General features: G+C 32.6%; 1 protein-coding gene across 1 annotated transcript; it reads left to right on the top strand.

Annotated features, from left to right (window-relative positions):
• Window positions 1–3,898: 3,898 nt before the first annotated feature.
• Window positions 3,899–4,559, top strand: LOC130732541 (probable trehalose-phosphate phosphatase D). Its single transcript, XM_057584566.1, has 3 exons — window positions 3,899–3,956; window positions 4,058–4,198; window positions 4,346–4,559. Exons 2-3 carry the CDS (start codon window positions 4,061–4,063, stop codon window positions 4,499–4,501), a joined length of 294 nt encoding a protein of 97 aa, XP_057440549.1. The 5' UTR covers window positions 3,899–3,956; window positions 4,058–4,060; the 3' UTR covers window positions 4,502–4,559.
• The last annotated feature ends 11,434 nt before the right edge of the window (window positions 4,560–15,993 follow it).

Raw genomic sequence — 15,993 nt, 5'->3', positions numbered from 1 at the left:
AGTCAATTTTATAGAATGCGGGTTACATAGAAAGTCATGATGAGTTGGTTGGAATTAACATGCTTTCATCTGCTGATGATATATGATTATGATTGTAATCGAATTTTAAAATTCAAGTCTAGCTATATCATAATTTGTAATACATAAACAAAAGATGTGTGTGGAATGTGTTTGAGTGCATGGCGAAAGGGTCGATGATCTATGCAACACTTTGTCAAACAACTGCTCAAAGATTAGGTTTGAGATTTGATTTATAAATCAATAATGAACCCAATAATGCAACTTATGCTAGTGATAGCTGGGTTTGGACTCAGCATATATGATATATATACACATCGTCTATAGCCAATTTCATCAATAACACAAGTATTTGCCATCATAAACATATGAAATGGGAAATTAAGATGTCCCATTTGAATTATAATTAATTATTTTGGCTAGCTATTCCATTTGATGACGGCATTTCAAGATGTAGAAACATTATAATTGAACGCGAGAAGTATCATTCCAGCCCTCATCATGCAATTTAGCGTTTGTCATTTATAAGCAATTCTCAATATATAGAAATATTTCACTACTTGCAACCTCAAAACTTGAGGTTTAAGGACATAATAATTATCAATTATATCCAAAGGAGTGATCTTCTTTCAAGTTTGATGGGTTTGATATCATTCTTGATCAGGTACCTCTCGGTTAAACAACTATAGAAGGCTAACGAAAACAACAAAAATGATATGATGTGTAATCAACACAGATTTGATTTAATTTGATATGATTTGATTTAATTCTTTGTATTAAATTTTCTCTGAAAATAATACAGATTTCTCAAGAGGTGCTCAACCCAGAATGATATGATGTGTAATCAACACAGATACATAATAAACTTACCTTAATCTGACAATTAAAACTCTGGAATTGATTTATACATATTATATAGACAAAAACAATTATTGGCCTTTCACTTTCCACTTACCATATTTTATTTAAAAAGTTTTTTGGATAGCATGAACGGGTATAGCTAACTGGTAGGTAGAAATTAAATAAAGAGAGTAAATAAATCTCACAATTGAACGTGTTTGACGAGGTTGGTAAGGAGATAAATTTAATTTAAACTATCAACACTAACATATATATTAGATACTGAAGTGCTATGGCAGGCCCGTACAAGCCCAATGTATCATCTAAGACGACATGAATGTTTCAGAACAAGAGCTTCATTTGCTTATGTTTTTTTATTGCGGATCGCTCTTTGAGATTTAGTTTCACATGATGTAAGTGTCGTTTGGTAACCTTCGGGTTTTTATTCAAAATATCATTGACCAAAAAAAAAAAGAATGAACACCATGCTGGTCAGCTAGAATGACCAAAATGAGAGTCATCTCATCTGAAAAATAGTCCGTGGAACAAATGTGACACATTTTTCAAACAATATAATTATAATATTTTTGCTAAAGTACTTTCAAAAAAAATATTGTTGCTAAAGTGTAAATATTATCTCAAAAGTTATTCACGAATTCTTCTTATGGCCTAGTGCCTCAATTACAAGTATTACCATGCCTACAAATACATAATATCACTAATTTCGTACTTGAATATTCTTCTAATAATTTGAGATTCTCCCTAATCTAGAAGCTAACTACAGCATCATAGTGTTTTCTATAGGTACATCTCTCATTATGAAACTAGTAAGATACATATTTAACTCACAATGGATCCTTGTGGACATGAGCATATTTAGGGAGGGGCAGGCAGGGGCAATGCCTCCTCCCCCAAGAATTTTATTATCTTTTTGCCGACTATATAATGTTTTAAGAACTTTTTTTATTCTTAGTCTAACCATAATGATTTTTGTAGATTTTTGTAGATTTCTGCAATGAAAGTTGTTAAGACTTGGCTTCGCAACAAATTCGAAGATAACCTTCTCATAAGTACATTAGTTGTATATATTGAGCGAAAAATTGCTGAAAAAATCATTGTTGATACAATAATAGATAAACTTAATACGTATGAGAGAACGAACACTTGTATTTAAATCATAAAATTTATTATTTAAAGAAAATATTATATTCATTAATAATACTTTTAGTATTTTTATTCCCCCTCCCCCAATAAGAAATTACGGGATACACCACTGCTTGTGGATCTGATAAATCTGATACTATACAACGGTTTAGTCTTGAAAGGATTTAAAATTAGTAATGGCGTATGTAAAATTTCTTTCCAGTATTTCTCAGATAATTCTCTTCAAGATGCTCTCTCCACACTCTTCCTCACATCATCCTAAGATCTGGTTGGAAATGAACAAAAGATCCCTCAGACTTCATCATTTATCTAGACTTCCTGCTTCAAGGAAGTAAGGATTTTGAGCGTTTGTTCACCTTTTCTGCCCCATGACTCAAAAATCTAGAAGGGTTGAGTAATGATTAGTGTCTGTGAAACCTTTGAAAGGGCATAATTGTCACATGAATCACTATTCCAATCCTCACACTCCAAATCAACACGCTTGTTCATCAATAATAAATATTCATAATGCATGAACATGAAAGTATTGATTAGATGGGCGGGGTTGGTCTGAGGTGCGTGGCTCGACAGAGACGTGGCGTTGGATTCAAGGATGCACGAAGGCGCAAAGGTATGCTTAAGGCTGCACAGAGGCATGGAGGATGGACAGAGGGAGTAGTCATGAAATTGATATAGATTAGGATTTCATAGAGGTTATAAAGAACCACACGACCTAGTGCTAACGCTAAAACTTAGACCAAATCTAATTTGGTCGGTGTCTTAATCGTCAGTCAAAGTCAACGCTAATGGTTTGTAGTAGATGCAAGTTGGCATCGGTCGGGCGCTATCAATAAGTGGAACACATTTAAATTTTAATGTTTTATATTAAAATTATGTTGGTTTGACTGATGCTAACTAGCACAAGTTAGCAGTGGCGGAACAGGGAAAAATAATGAAGGGGACAAAATAAAAATTTTAAACATAAATAAACTTTTTAATTAGCTATAGATACAACATAAAATAACAATTAAACTAATTTATATACTCATTAAGAATTTATTATAAGATATATCAATATTGTACGAAATTTTCTTTTTATTTTTTCAAATTTTTTACTGTCGGGTATTTTAACATTTATTAGCTTTTTAATATTTATCAAAAGTGATTCTGTTGAAGAGAAGAAATTATCTTTTTACTCTTGCTATCTATCTATCTATCTATCTATCTATCTATCTATACTATATATAAAAGCAAAGTTTCTGCAGCCTTGAGGGCAAATCAGTCATTCAACACTTTAATGCACAACAATCTAATTTTTAGCATGGACATTTTAGTAAAAGTATACATTATTTCCTCAAGATTCAATCCTAGCCGTTTATTCCTCAATCACATTTTCCCTCAGCATTTTCCCTTTCTTACGTTTCTTTTTCTCCTTCCGTTCCCACAGCCTTCCGTTTCGTTTTCCACTCGCTTCCATTTTGTTTCTCAGCTGTCCGTCTTTTCCGTTCACTTGGAAGTTGGAATGTCTCCACTCTCCATCTTCACTCTCTTCACCTATCTCCCTCTTATATTTCTTTGTTTGCGATGTTGAGGCCAGAGATTCCTCTCCCCATTACATCGCAAGGCCCTCTCTTTAACCCCAAAATTGTGGCTGTCGATTTTGCCGCAGCGGCATCGACGACGAGGTGAAGACCCTGAGGGCTCCGGCGGCGTGCGAGGTAGGGGAGATAGGTGGTTGGTGCAGAAGATGTAGAGGACACAACTTGTGCCGTCGTCGATGGCGAACAGGGGAAACTGTTCCGTCCATTAGGAACTTCAGTTTTCGGTGAGTTTTAAAAAAAAAATTCATTGTTTTTCTATTGCTTTGGCTTTTTCTCCATTGTTTCTTTACGTGGAAACCTTTGACAGCATCTTCCTGTTTGATTGTCATGTGGTTATGGATATGGATTTGACATGTTGTTCATTCTTCAGTTTCTGGCTGAGACTTTATTCTTATCTTAGTTTTATGAATCAAAGAGATTAGTAAACTTGACATAAGTTCAACATCCATGATCAGGTTATGGAGATACGCCCAAATGTAAACTGGGATAAAGGTCGTGCATTGATGTATTTGCTTGACACTCTTGGATTTGAGAGCTTTAATGATGTTCTACCAATTTACCTTGGAGATGACAAAACAGATGAAGATGCTTTTAAGGTATGGTTAGTTAAAATAGGAACCTCATTTAGTGATTTGTTTTGGGGAATGAATGTTAATTAAACCACTCTAGGCAACATAACTTAAACATAAGGTGCTAGCAATTGTAAAGTTAATTATGACTTGATGTGGATGCAATGCATACAGGTTATAAGACACATTGGAAGAGGATTTCCCATCATTGTTTCTTCAATTGTCAAGGAGACCAAGGCTTCATATTCTCTGCGTGACCCTGCTGATGTGATGACTTTCTTGACATGTTTAGCAAAATGGAAGAAGAACATGTTACAGAAAACTAAATAGACTTATGAGATTGTAGGCTAATTTGTTCCTTTTTAAATTTAACAAATTATCCTTGAGTTTGTATGTCGAGACAAGGACTTGAGGATGATAATAATAGGAAATGATTATGTAGATGTACTTCAGCTCTTTAGATTTTTATGGAGTATCATAGTTCTAATTTTACAAAGTTACTTTTACTTCTACAAATGTTTAAACGACCAAGATTGAATCCTTGCAAAATCATGTGGAGTTTTACTGATTACTTATTACGTGAATGTACTAATGTACTCCTTCAGCTCTTTCTCCTTGATGCTACTGCTTTCATGTTTCGAGAATTTGGGTTTTTCTACATCACATTCACATCTTCCAAGCCCTACGGCACCGATCTGCATACCAATTGCAAGGTATTATGCTTCTTTCTCTGGATCCCTACATCTCATGTGCAAGTTAGCATCTTTGCCATTAACTGCATTCTTTTGTTCTAGGTTTATGCATTTCCTTTTTAACTTTCTTGCCTGCTGAATTGCTCCTTTTTTCCCTTTGCATTTGATCATGCTTGCAGGCCCTAATCTAAATGAAGGATACATGATTTACTTGATGAACTGCAAAGTTAGGTATCACCTTGATGATATTTGATAATTTTCTTATCCATTTTCTTATATTTAAGTACCAATGTCCTTCCTTTGTCTTTTGTCATAACCAATTTTTGGTTTTACTTATTCCTCTTTTATAGCTTTTAATTTTAAAATGGGATATATATGCATGATGATGACGAAGTGAAAAGTAGTGAAAAGTTGATGAGAGGTAAAAAAGCAACTAAAAGGATGAATGATTACATAACAAATTTTGCCTCTGCTATGTTCTGGCATCTATACATCCTAGCTGTTTGGATTTGTGCACCCAACAAATTTGGTGCACAAAAAACCACTTAACTAAGATACTAATTGTGGGAAGAAGTCAAACTGATTCTGATCTCTTCTGTGCACCAGAATCAGATAACCCCAGAATCAGTACCCAACACGTTTTCTACACTAGCTTGGCTTTTTTCCACATTTGTGTGTTTCCGTCTCTATCTCTGTAATAATGTTTTTATTTTTTAGATGTGCAGGTTGGGTACTGAGTTATATCTATGAGAAGTTTTTAATTTCATTTCTCTCATTATTTAGTGCTTATAGTTTTCCTTTCTCATTTCTCTCACTGTTGAGCAGACCTGCAGAATGCTAAGATAGTTTCCCATTTGATAGATTTATGCAACTATCTCTTAAATCTGGAAGATGGTAGTTGGGGCTAAAAGAGAAAGCTGCAGAACTAATGTCAATAAGCTTCATTGTGATTCGGTTATGACCACCTACAAAATCTGTTTCGCGAGAAGGATACATGCTAAAGGATTTATACAATTTAAATTCTAGGTAAAGTCCCTTTAGAGTTCTGATTATTTGATAGTTGTGGATGCCAGTTATCTTTAAATATTAAGTTAGAAAGCCCTCTCTTATAAAATTTTGACTACCTCGCTCTCGCTTTCAAAAAATATTTTTTCAATTCCACTTACCCTTTAATTATTCTGTTAGAAAATTCAATTTTTTTAGAAGTTCATTAGATGATGATAGCAGTGAATACTAAAGGGAATAATCTTTGATATTTCAAGTTAGATAATTAGGGAAAGGAAATAGACAAATCAATGTTAACCATTTCAGTGATTCTGCTTGGACTGTTATGTTGTTAATGGCTGACTATTTTGTTGCTATGTATGTATGTGCAGCTCAACTGAGTTTGCAAATTGCATGTATGAGTACAAGATTTGATGACCCCATGGTTCACAAAAGTTGAATATATTTTTGTTTATCAAATCATAATATGGAGAGGAAATTTTATTAAGTGTTAGCACCTGTCTTATCTTTATATAAGCCGAAAGTTGTGGCAGTGAGAGTTATAGCTATATCATTTATAGGTTGCTTTGTTGCTCTGATTTTTTTTCCATTTATATTTATTTCTCCTCTCTTTTCCACCATTTCTTCTTCTCCTCCCTTCTCTCAGGCTAATTCCTATCGATCTTTACTTTCTTTAGTTGATTTTGGGGAGGAAGCAGGGGTTTTGTCTCCCAAAAGATCCGTCTCGAGAAAACGAAGCAAGAATGAAGCAAACAGTGAAGGGGAAGATCATTTTCTCCAACTGTGGTAAGAACCCTTCTTCTAAATTTTTCTACCATTTGTTTTGTGGAAAACGACGTGAGATGGAAGAAATCCACAAAGAGCAAGATCATTATCTCCAACTGCGGCAAGAACCCTTCCTTTTTCTCTTTTTCTGCATTTTGACTTCAGAGTTCAGACTTCTAATTTTCCTACGATTTGTTTTTTCACATTAGGTTGTTGTCTTCTTTATTCTTATTTCTCCTCATCCACTCCAGTAAGATACAGTCTTTATTCCTCAATTCAATTTGTTTTTCACATTATGTTGTTATCTTCTTTATTTTATTCCTCAAATGAGTGCATGATTTAAAAAATGACATGAGATGGAAGAAATCCACAAAGATCAAGATCATTATCTCCAACTGCGGTAAGAACCCTTCCTTTTTCTCTTTTTCTGCATTTTGACTTCAGAGTTCAGACTTCTAATTTTCCTACGATTTGTTTTTTCACATTAGGTTGTTGTCTTCTTTATTCTTATTTCTCCCCATCCACTCCAGTAAGATACAGTCTTTATTCCTCAATTCAATTTGTTTTTCACATTATGTTGTTATCTTCTTTATTTTATTCCTCAAATGAGTGCATGATTTCAAAAATGACATCTTATGAAGTATCCCCTGGCTCAAAAAAAGTTTTCCAATACTATAATTCATGTTATTCTCTCCTCATACTGTTATCTCAATTTATTCTCTCCTAATTATTAACAAAATCTCTCTTCTACTTTCTATTAAAATGATATTGTTTTTAGTTTCTTAAGGCCAAGAATTGTCACTCATACATTTACAAGTTTCAATGCCCTCATTTTGGAAGATCTCTCTTATAAGGTCTTATAAGGTCAAATGTGACATCTTCTTTTTCATTTATATGTGCTTAGTGTGGTTATTGAAGAATTTAGTGGTTACATATTAGTAATTAATATCAGTTAGGGAATTCCAGAGGGCATGATTTGTTAGTTAGTATTTATACAAAACATTAATCCTGAAAAATAAAAGTTGACAGTTTAAACATTAAATATCAATGACAATAAAAACTTTCCACTAACCTTTTCCATTACAACAATTATAAGTACTAACTTTCCACTGACTCTCTTATAAGTCCAACTATTTTTCTTCTCTATTTGTGGCCATTCAATACACAAGCTGATTTATTGTTGAATGCATATAATGACAGGAGTGAGAAAGGGAAAGGCATAAGCCAGGTGGGACAACTCCTATTGAAAAGAACGAAGAGGGGGGAAGAGAAGGAAGAGGAAGAAGAAGAAAAGGATTATTCTGAGAAGCCGGACAACAATAGTGTCATAAATGACTTTTCTTTGTTTCTTCAACTTTCTTGATATGTTTCCAAGTGTTACTTGCTATACTTAATTTAAGGGTATGTTATGAACATCATGTTATTGCATCGGAAAGTTTGAGCTTTCTTAATTTGTCTAGCCACCATTGTAATATATCAGCTATATTCAATATTAATTGAGTTATTCATGGTGAATTGATAAAGATAAAACTGTATTATTGAAGGGAGATTTTTTTTTTGATAAATTGAAATGCAGATTTTTTCATGCTCCGAGAGGGTAACAATAATTTATATCATTTTTGTAAGTGGTTAATTAGTTCGTTATATGGCATTAGTTTGTGGTTAATTATAATGATAAAGTAGTTAAATTAATTTGATGTTTGAAGAAATTCCTTAACACATGATCAATTAGTTTAGATTTCTAGAGGTGGATGTTTTAACATTAAACTTTATAAGAATGCAAAAATTATTCACCAAAATAAATGGTTAATATCAGTTACAGTGTTATATGGGTTATTATAAAGAGTTTAATGGATATGCACTGACAGTGTAAAATAGTTTTACACAGACATCCAATTGAATTCCGCCAAATCAGAAAATATCTTATTCTTTTAATTAAAATTAAAGTCAAATGTAATTATCTCTCCTATGTGGCATGCTTTGATTGGATGACTGTGTAAAACTATTTTACACTGTCAGTGCATATCCATTAAACTCTATTATAAATGTGGATGTTAAAACATTAAAATTTATAAGAATGCAATCTCACCAAAATAAATTGTTATTATCGGTTATGATATTTCATAGAATATTATAGATGTTTAATTTTTTATAGAATATATAAATTAATATTTATATTAGTCTTAAGAAAGTGAATATCTATGACGAAAATTCATGGGAATTGATAAACTATTGTTTTATATTATATATTAATTAATATTATTATTGATATAAATATTAATATTAATCTTAAAAAATTCAAATCCCTATCACCTACGATTTTTTTATTTAGTGTTTAGTTAAATTAATTACACACTAAATAAAAATTAATATTTATTATTGAACTCCATAAGACATGGTAAATTCTTTTATTTGTAAAATATTTTTATTAATATTAATATTAATCTTTTAAAAATTAAAGGTAGTTTTTTCTGGGTGAAAAAGGTAGGGATTTAAACATTAAATCTAATATGAATGTCAAAATAAATGTTGGACTAATCCTTCCGGCTTCATCAAATTTATAGTTTTTTTTTTCAAAAAAATAGTTAATATTTGTTACATATCAAATTATTAATATTAATATTAATTGTTTAGTTTTTTTTTTACAGCAAAAACAGATTTATTGAAAGAGAGAAAACTCAAGAGAACAACCCTCTCTTGAAATAGGGGAGGAGTACATCACAACCATGAAGAAACAACCAAAACCACCCCATGAAACCACAGAGATTGTGCCTCATTAAAACATTACTAGGAAAAACCCAATGGGATAAAAACCTAGTGAAGAAAAAAGAGTACATCAATCTCAAATTGTCCTATAAATATATAGCCTGAAAACTTAGATAGCTCAGCAAACCAAAGCAAACCCATACATCACTAAGATACAAAACCAAACTTGGCTTATATTGCACCAGGATAGTATAAAATAAAGTAACCCTTTAATAACATAACCTTCCAAAATAGCATCAAGAACAGGTCCCAAAATTCATTATGTCACGCCAAACCTTCATCCCTCGAAATCTTTGCCCACAAGTTCTCCAATAAAATGCACCATAAACTTATTCCAGCAAGATGACTTCCCTGTATAGCAAATCAAATACAAAAAAAACACCAAAAACCAAAATGCCCCTCCCTACACCTTGATTAACTCATTTCACCTAGAATAAAGGGAGCAAAACTGCTATTCCAGCACGGTAGATGCCACATAGCAAACCTGCATAACATACACACAAACCATCCCACATATCAGCTACAGAGACGCACCTTTAAACTGAGTTCTAATAAATTTACCTGCCAACATAGTCAATACAACCCAGCATATTCTAAAACAAAGATATAACATATCCTCACCCAAAACACTTCAAACAGAAACTATCCAACAAAACCAGCAACCAAATCCAATCATAAACCAGTAACACACTGAAAAACAGAATTCTCCTCCAAAGAGCTCCTTTAAACATCAGTGGCTATCTCCCACACCACCTCATCACTATCCCTTCCAAGCTTAGCTAAAAAATCAGTCACACCATTTCCTTCTCTCAAAATGTGACTCACCCCCACACAATTCACAAGAGGAATAATATGATCAATTGAATGTAGTACTTGATATAACTTCCACGGCCTCCTTTCATTATTATTAACCCATCCAACAACAAGAGTCGAATCACTCTCAATGATCACCGTAGTGAAATTATTCTGCTGACAAAAAAGGAGTGCATGAAAAATTGCCTGAACTTCAGCTTCATACGCCCAAGCATCTCCTATACCTTTAGCAAAGTAACCTAAGACTTCTTTTTTATGATTTCTCAGCACCCCACCAACACCACTCCTTCCCGGACATCCCAACGACGAACCATCCACATTAAACTTTAGCAAAAGCTCCACTGGTGGAACCCAGTCTCGCTGCTGTCTCAATTTCCTTGCTGCTGGCAGTTTTATAAACTCAAAACCAGTCACAAACTGATCCATCCTATAAGGACAACTCGACCACCTTGACTTTACCCACCAAGCCACCCTCGTTAACAACAAATCCCAAACAGTTTCAGTAGAATAATGTTTATTATTAAAGATCAACTTGTTCCTCTCTAACCACACTGACCAGCACAACGCATAAGGAAATATGTCCCAAATTAATTGATCTGTTCCTCTCCTTATAGACCCCCATTCCAGCAGCAAGGAATTTATAGATTCTGGCATAACCTAGTCCACACCTTCTCTGCTCAAAATCATACACCAAATCACCCATACATGTTGACAATGCATAAACAAGTGAGCAGAAGTTTCTGGACATGACAAACATAAACAACACAAGTCACCATCTGGAAAAACTATTCCACGAGTACTCAGAGCCACCTTGGAAGCAATGCGATCTCTCTGGAGTTGCCATAAAAACAGTGATACCTTAGCTGGAACGACCTTTCTAATCTGCTTAGGAATAAACCACCTTGCCTGAATATACAAGCGCTCCTCCAACACATAACATAACCCTTTAACTGTGTACATCCCCGCTGAGTCTCCCTTCCAATATAGAGCATCCGGATAATTATTTACCACCAGAGATTGTAGAAGCTGCAGAAACCTTTGATATTGTTCCACCTCCCAATCGAAGAAACCCCTCCGGAAATCCACTGACCAGATCCAGTTTCTGCCCTCCTTTCTACCCGCCTCCGACACTGCCATGGACTTATTGACGGCCAAAGCGAATACCCGTGGAAACTGAACTTGTAGAGAGACCTCACCAATCCATACATCACTCCAAAATCTAACACCCTCCCCACTCCCCACCTTGCAAGCCAGCCCATAGAAAAACTCATTTACAGCTCCAGACTGCTCCTTCCAAAGACAGAGTAGACCTTGAGCTATACAGGAACCTGATCCCCTATTAAATCCCTCCATTTGCGGCATTATATAACGGTCTTGTAGGCCAAACTTTGCACAAACGACCTTCCTCCACATAGCATCTTTCTCTCTTCCAAACCGCCAAAACCATTTTAACAGCAGCGCTTTATTCTTCCATTCCAGACAACCTAGCCCCAAACCACCAAACCGCACGCCCTTGCAAATGTCCGCCCATGCCACCCAAGCAATCTTCTTTGACCCTGACGCACCACCCCATAAGAAACCCCTCATCAATGCTTCCTTCTCTCTAATTACACCCACTGGAGTTCTAAATACAGACATATAGTATACGGGAATTGAATTCATGACTGCCTTCAACAAAACAATCCTACCACTCAAGGACAAATGGTTCGATCTCCATCCGCGTAGTCTCGATTTCATCTTTTCCAAAACTGGTCCCCAGAATTGTTTAGTTAATAATTTATACATCAAATAAAAATAAAATATCAATTACGAAACACCATAAGACAAGATAAATTTTCTTGGGATATAAAATATCAGTTAAGGAATTTCACAGGACATAGAAAATTAATATCAAATTTATACAATATATAAATAAATATTAGTATTATTCTTTAGAAATTAAATTTTAAAATTTTAACATTAAATTTGATATGAATGTTACAATAAACTTTTTACTAACCGTGTCACTTTTACTTAGATATTTTTTTGGTGTTTATTTAATTTACACACTAATTAAAAAGTTTAATATCAATTACAGAAATCCAATGGGTAAAAAGATAGGAATTATTGGGTAAAAATCCAAATATATTTATCTCATTATACTAATTATTGTGTTCTTCTATTTTTTTCTTATATTTCGGGAAAGCCAACGGGTCAATCAAAATATCAAATTTAACTCTTAATGTAATCATTCTATTTGAAAAAAAAAAATATTAGTATAATTATTATTTACTCCATGTCTTTTCGTAGGTATATATATAATATTTCATCTCTCTAAAATAAACAATTATTTTTTTTGGTACATCGGAAAGATAAATTGTACCCGTCAGTAATTGATCCCTGAATCTTCCCCTATCCAATTAAATAGTTCAACATTGAAATAAATGTTAAAACACAAATTAATATAATTATTACGCTACTGCAAAATAAATACAAAGATATACCACACACAAAAAAACACTTCACAATTTAAGTTTACTTATATGTAAATTTTTAAATTTTTTTAATACATAACTTTTTTTATACTCGATAAACAAAATAATACCCCTGTGCAACACACGGGTACAAAGAAATTTGTTTCCTCTATAAAAAAACTAAATTAAATAGTGCAACATTAAACACAAAACCCAAGAATAAATTAAATAGTTGTGCTTCTACAAAATAAAAGGAACACATTCTTCATGGAAAAATAATTTATAAATTATATTTTAATAAACATAACACAAATTTGAAAAAATTTCATACAATAAACAAAAATGAATATCCCCGTGCATCGCACGGGTCAAAAGTACTAGTTTAAGCATAATAGAACTTCAGCACACACGGGTTAACTTTTTTCGAAATATCACTCAAGAAATTGGCTGGGAGGGATCGAACCTTGACCCAAGGATAAAATGTGGAGAGACTCAAACACTAGGCCAATGTTGTTTGTTTAATGAAATATGAATTAAAATGTATATATAGTATATTGTTTAGAGCCTTAGGGGGCCATGGCCCTCCCCGCCCCATGGTACGTAGTTCCGCCGTTACTGTTAGCGTTGGGATCGACATTAAATTCTGACCCTAAATCCAACATTTCTTGTGATGAACATATGGCATAATTCTTATGTTCATTATTTTCTTTAGAGTAAAATACACTTACCTCCCTTAAGGTTTGCTAGAAAAACACTTCACCCCATTCTTATTCAAAATATACACTCCCCACTCATTTTATCATGTTAACTCCATCCAAAAGATGCTAACGGAATATTCCATTCAAATCAAAATTATTTAATGTAAACTTATTTTTCCATTTCTTTTTTTTTTCTGGTTATTTTTTATTTTATTTTTTTTTAAAAAAAAACCTCACTTTCAAATAAAAATCGTTTAACATCAGTTCCATTTAAAAAAAAAAACGTTAGTTTCAACAAAAAAGAATATAACATCACAATTACTAGTAATACCCAGTTTATAAAGGATTTTTATAAATAGTGAATTATATAAAAATATTTCGAAATTAATTTCATACTAATTAAAATTTCACCAAATAAATACTAATTAAATTTATTTTTCCTAGATTTATAAAAAAAATTTGCTTATGAATTCATTGAGTAATGTATGGATATTATTTAATAAAATTCTCTTATCATATATCAATAACATCCCTCATTTTCAATTACTACAAGTAATATATACTTTAACATTTAACATGTTATAACAAACGCGATCATATTATCCAAATTAATTAATTAATTAAAATAATAATATAACTTTATATTCTTTTATGGAGTGGAAGTTTAACGTACTTTTATCATAAGTTTTAATTTAAAACTATTTCATACATATTTATTCTTGAATTATTTTATAAAATGGTTACTTTATATACCAGCTCCAACAGTATGTAAGCATTGAGAATATTTGTTTGGTCAAATATTAGAAAGTGACGTTTTTTTCTGAAAAAAAATAACCAGAAAAAAAAGGAAAAATAAGTTTACATTAAATAATTTTGATTTGAATGGATTATTCCGTTAGCATCTTTTTGAATGAGGTTAATTTGATAAAATGAGTGGGGTGGAGTGTATATTTTGAATAAGAATGGGGTGGAGTGTTTTTCTAACAAACCTTGATGGGAGTAAGTGTATTTTACTCTTTTCTTTAAGTTGTCAATGTTTCTAAGAATTATTGGAACAATAATATGCATAATATAAGAATTATTTTGAAAAAAACGTGCGGGACCGGTGAATGATGATTCTTCGAGGTCACCCTGGAAATTTCTCAATCTGTTGATATGAAGATCAACTTAGAGAAATGGTTCAATGCTTTCAAGTGAAACATATTCTTACGGAAATAAATTAGGTAAATTCTGTGTTACCTTCAATTTTTTTTTTGGTATGATACCCCATTAAGTAATTATATAGATTATGATCATGTTATTTAAGGTAAATACTACTTTTTTAGATTTTACTTTAGTTGTCGATTAACTTTATCTCATGAAATTCATTTTTTGATGAAAAATGTACGAGTGATGGAAACGAATGATGGTGATGGAAATGCGCGTAAAATGACCATAGTTTATGGATGCACAAAGCTCAAAAAACACAACTTTCAAATCTTACGTCCCTAAGAATGGAATGCTTGCATTACTACGATAGAACACAATCAAAATTTAAACCGGTACATGAGTCTTTATTGTTGAACTGACTCGTTTTGGATACCACACTTTAGTCTGGCTTAAGGTACCACAGCAAGCACCAATAAATTAATTGTTGATTCATTGGCAAAATAAGGGTGTGAGAGAATAAATGTTTTATGAGCTGTAATAGAGCATGTGCATGTACCACTGTTTTTCTGCATTGCCTATATTTGAGTGGGATGTACTTTCTCTCAATATAATTCACCTTTGTCTTCGAAAAAATTGAATTATTTTGAAAACGTATGGTAAATTATGCAATAAAGAAAAATAATATATAGGGAGTGATAATAGGGCTATAGCTACGCCCAAGGAGGGAAAGGTTAAGCACCCATTTTCTATTCCCACACAGTTCAGACGGGTTCAAGGAGGTATAGGGCTATATAGTTGCATAGGGATTAGGGAGATTCGTCTCCATCTTACCCTATTGGCTATTGCTATGTCTATATAATATAAAATCAAAGACAGAAAAAAATAAGTTTTTAGAACCTTGTTTATATCAAACATGAATAAAGAAAATGTTGGATAGACACTTAAGGTAGATCCTAGAGTGAGAAAGGAAGGAAGAAATAGAGAAATAATAAACGTGTTATATGATAAGAAGAGAAAAATGAGTGGATATGTGAATATTTGTAAGGTCTAAGTGTTTATGTATTATGTAGTATATTATAACTATATAAATTAATTAAAGTATGGCTTTTCTCTTTTAAATGATGATTAAGTATTGTTCTTTATTTTCTTTGTTTTCTAAGAATATGATCTAAGCACCGTGTATATATAATGATTTATTAAGAAAGCATTGACTGAATTAGTCTTCAGAGAATTAGTTTCTTGACGGTCGAGGTGATATAAATACACTATTGTGAAATTAAATAAGAAATTCACTCTTGTATTAAGGGTTGAAGCACTCTTGTACTCCCTTTCAATATACTCTTTTTGCTTAAAAAAAAAATAGAAATTCACTTTCTCAACATTTACATTTGTGCACTACTACCTTTTTCCCGCCATGAAAGAAGAAACAAAAACACCAAGATCGAGTAGCAATGCATTATAAGAGGCCAAAAAGAAGTTAC

This window comes from Lotus japonicus, chromosome 1, assembly GCF_012489685.1.
Source record: "Lotus japonicus ecotype B-129 chromosome 1, LjGifu_v1.2".
NCBI classification, from domain to species: domain Eukaryota; kingdom Viridiplantae; phylum Streptophyta; class Magnoliopsida; order Fabales; family Fabaceae; genus Lotus; species Lotus japonicus.
Note: the sequence above shows the minus strand (reverse complement) of the source record. Positions and strands in the feature narration are given on the sequence as shown.

Coding starts and splice junctions, on each gene's coding strand:
- LOC130732541 (XM_057584566.1), top strand. CDS start 4,061: ATGGAGATACGCCCAAATGTAAACTGGGATAAAGGTCGTGCATTGATG. Junction 4,199..4,345: donor CAGATGAAGATGCTTTTAAG/GTATGGTTAGTT, acceptor CAATGCATACAG/GTTATAAGACACATTGGAAG.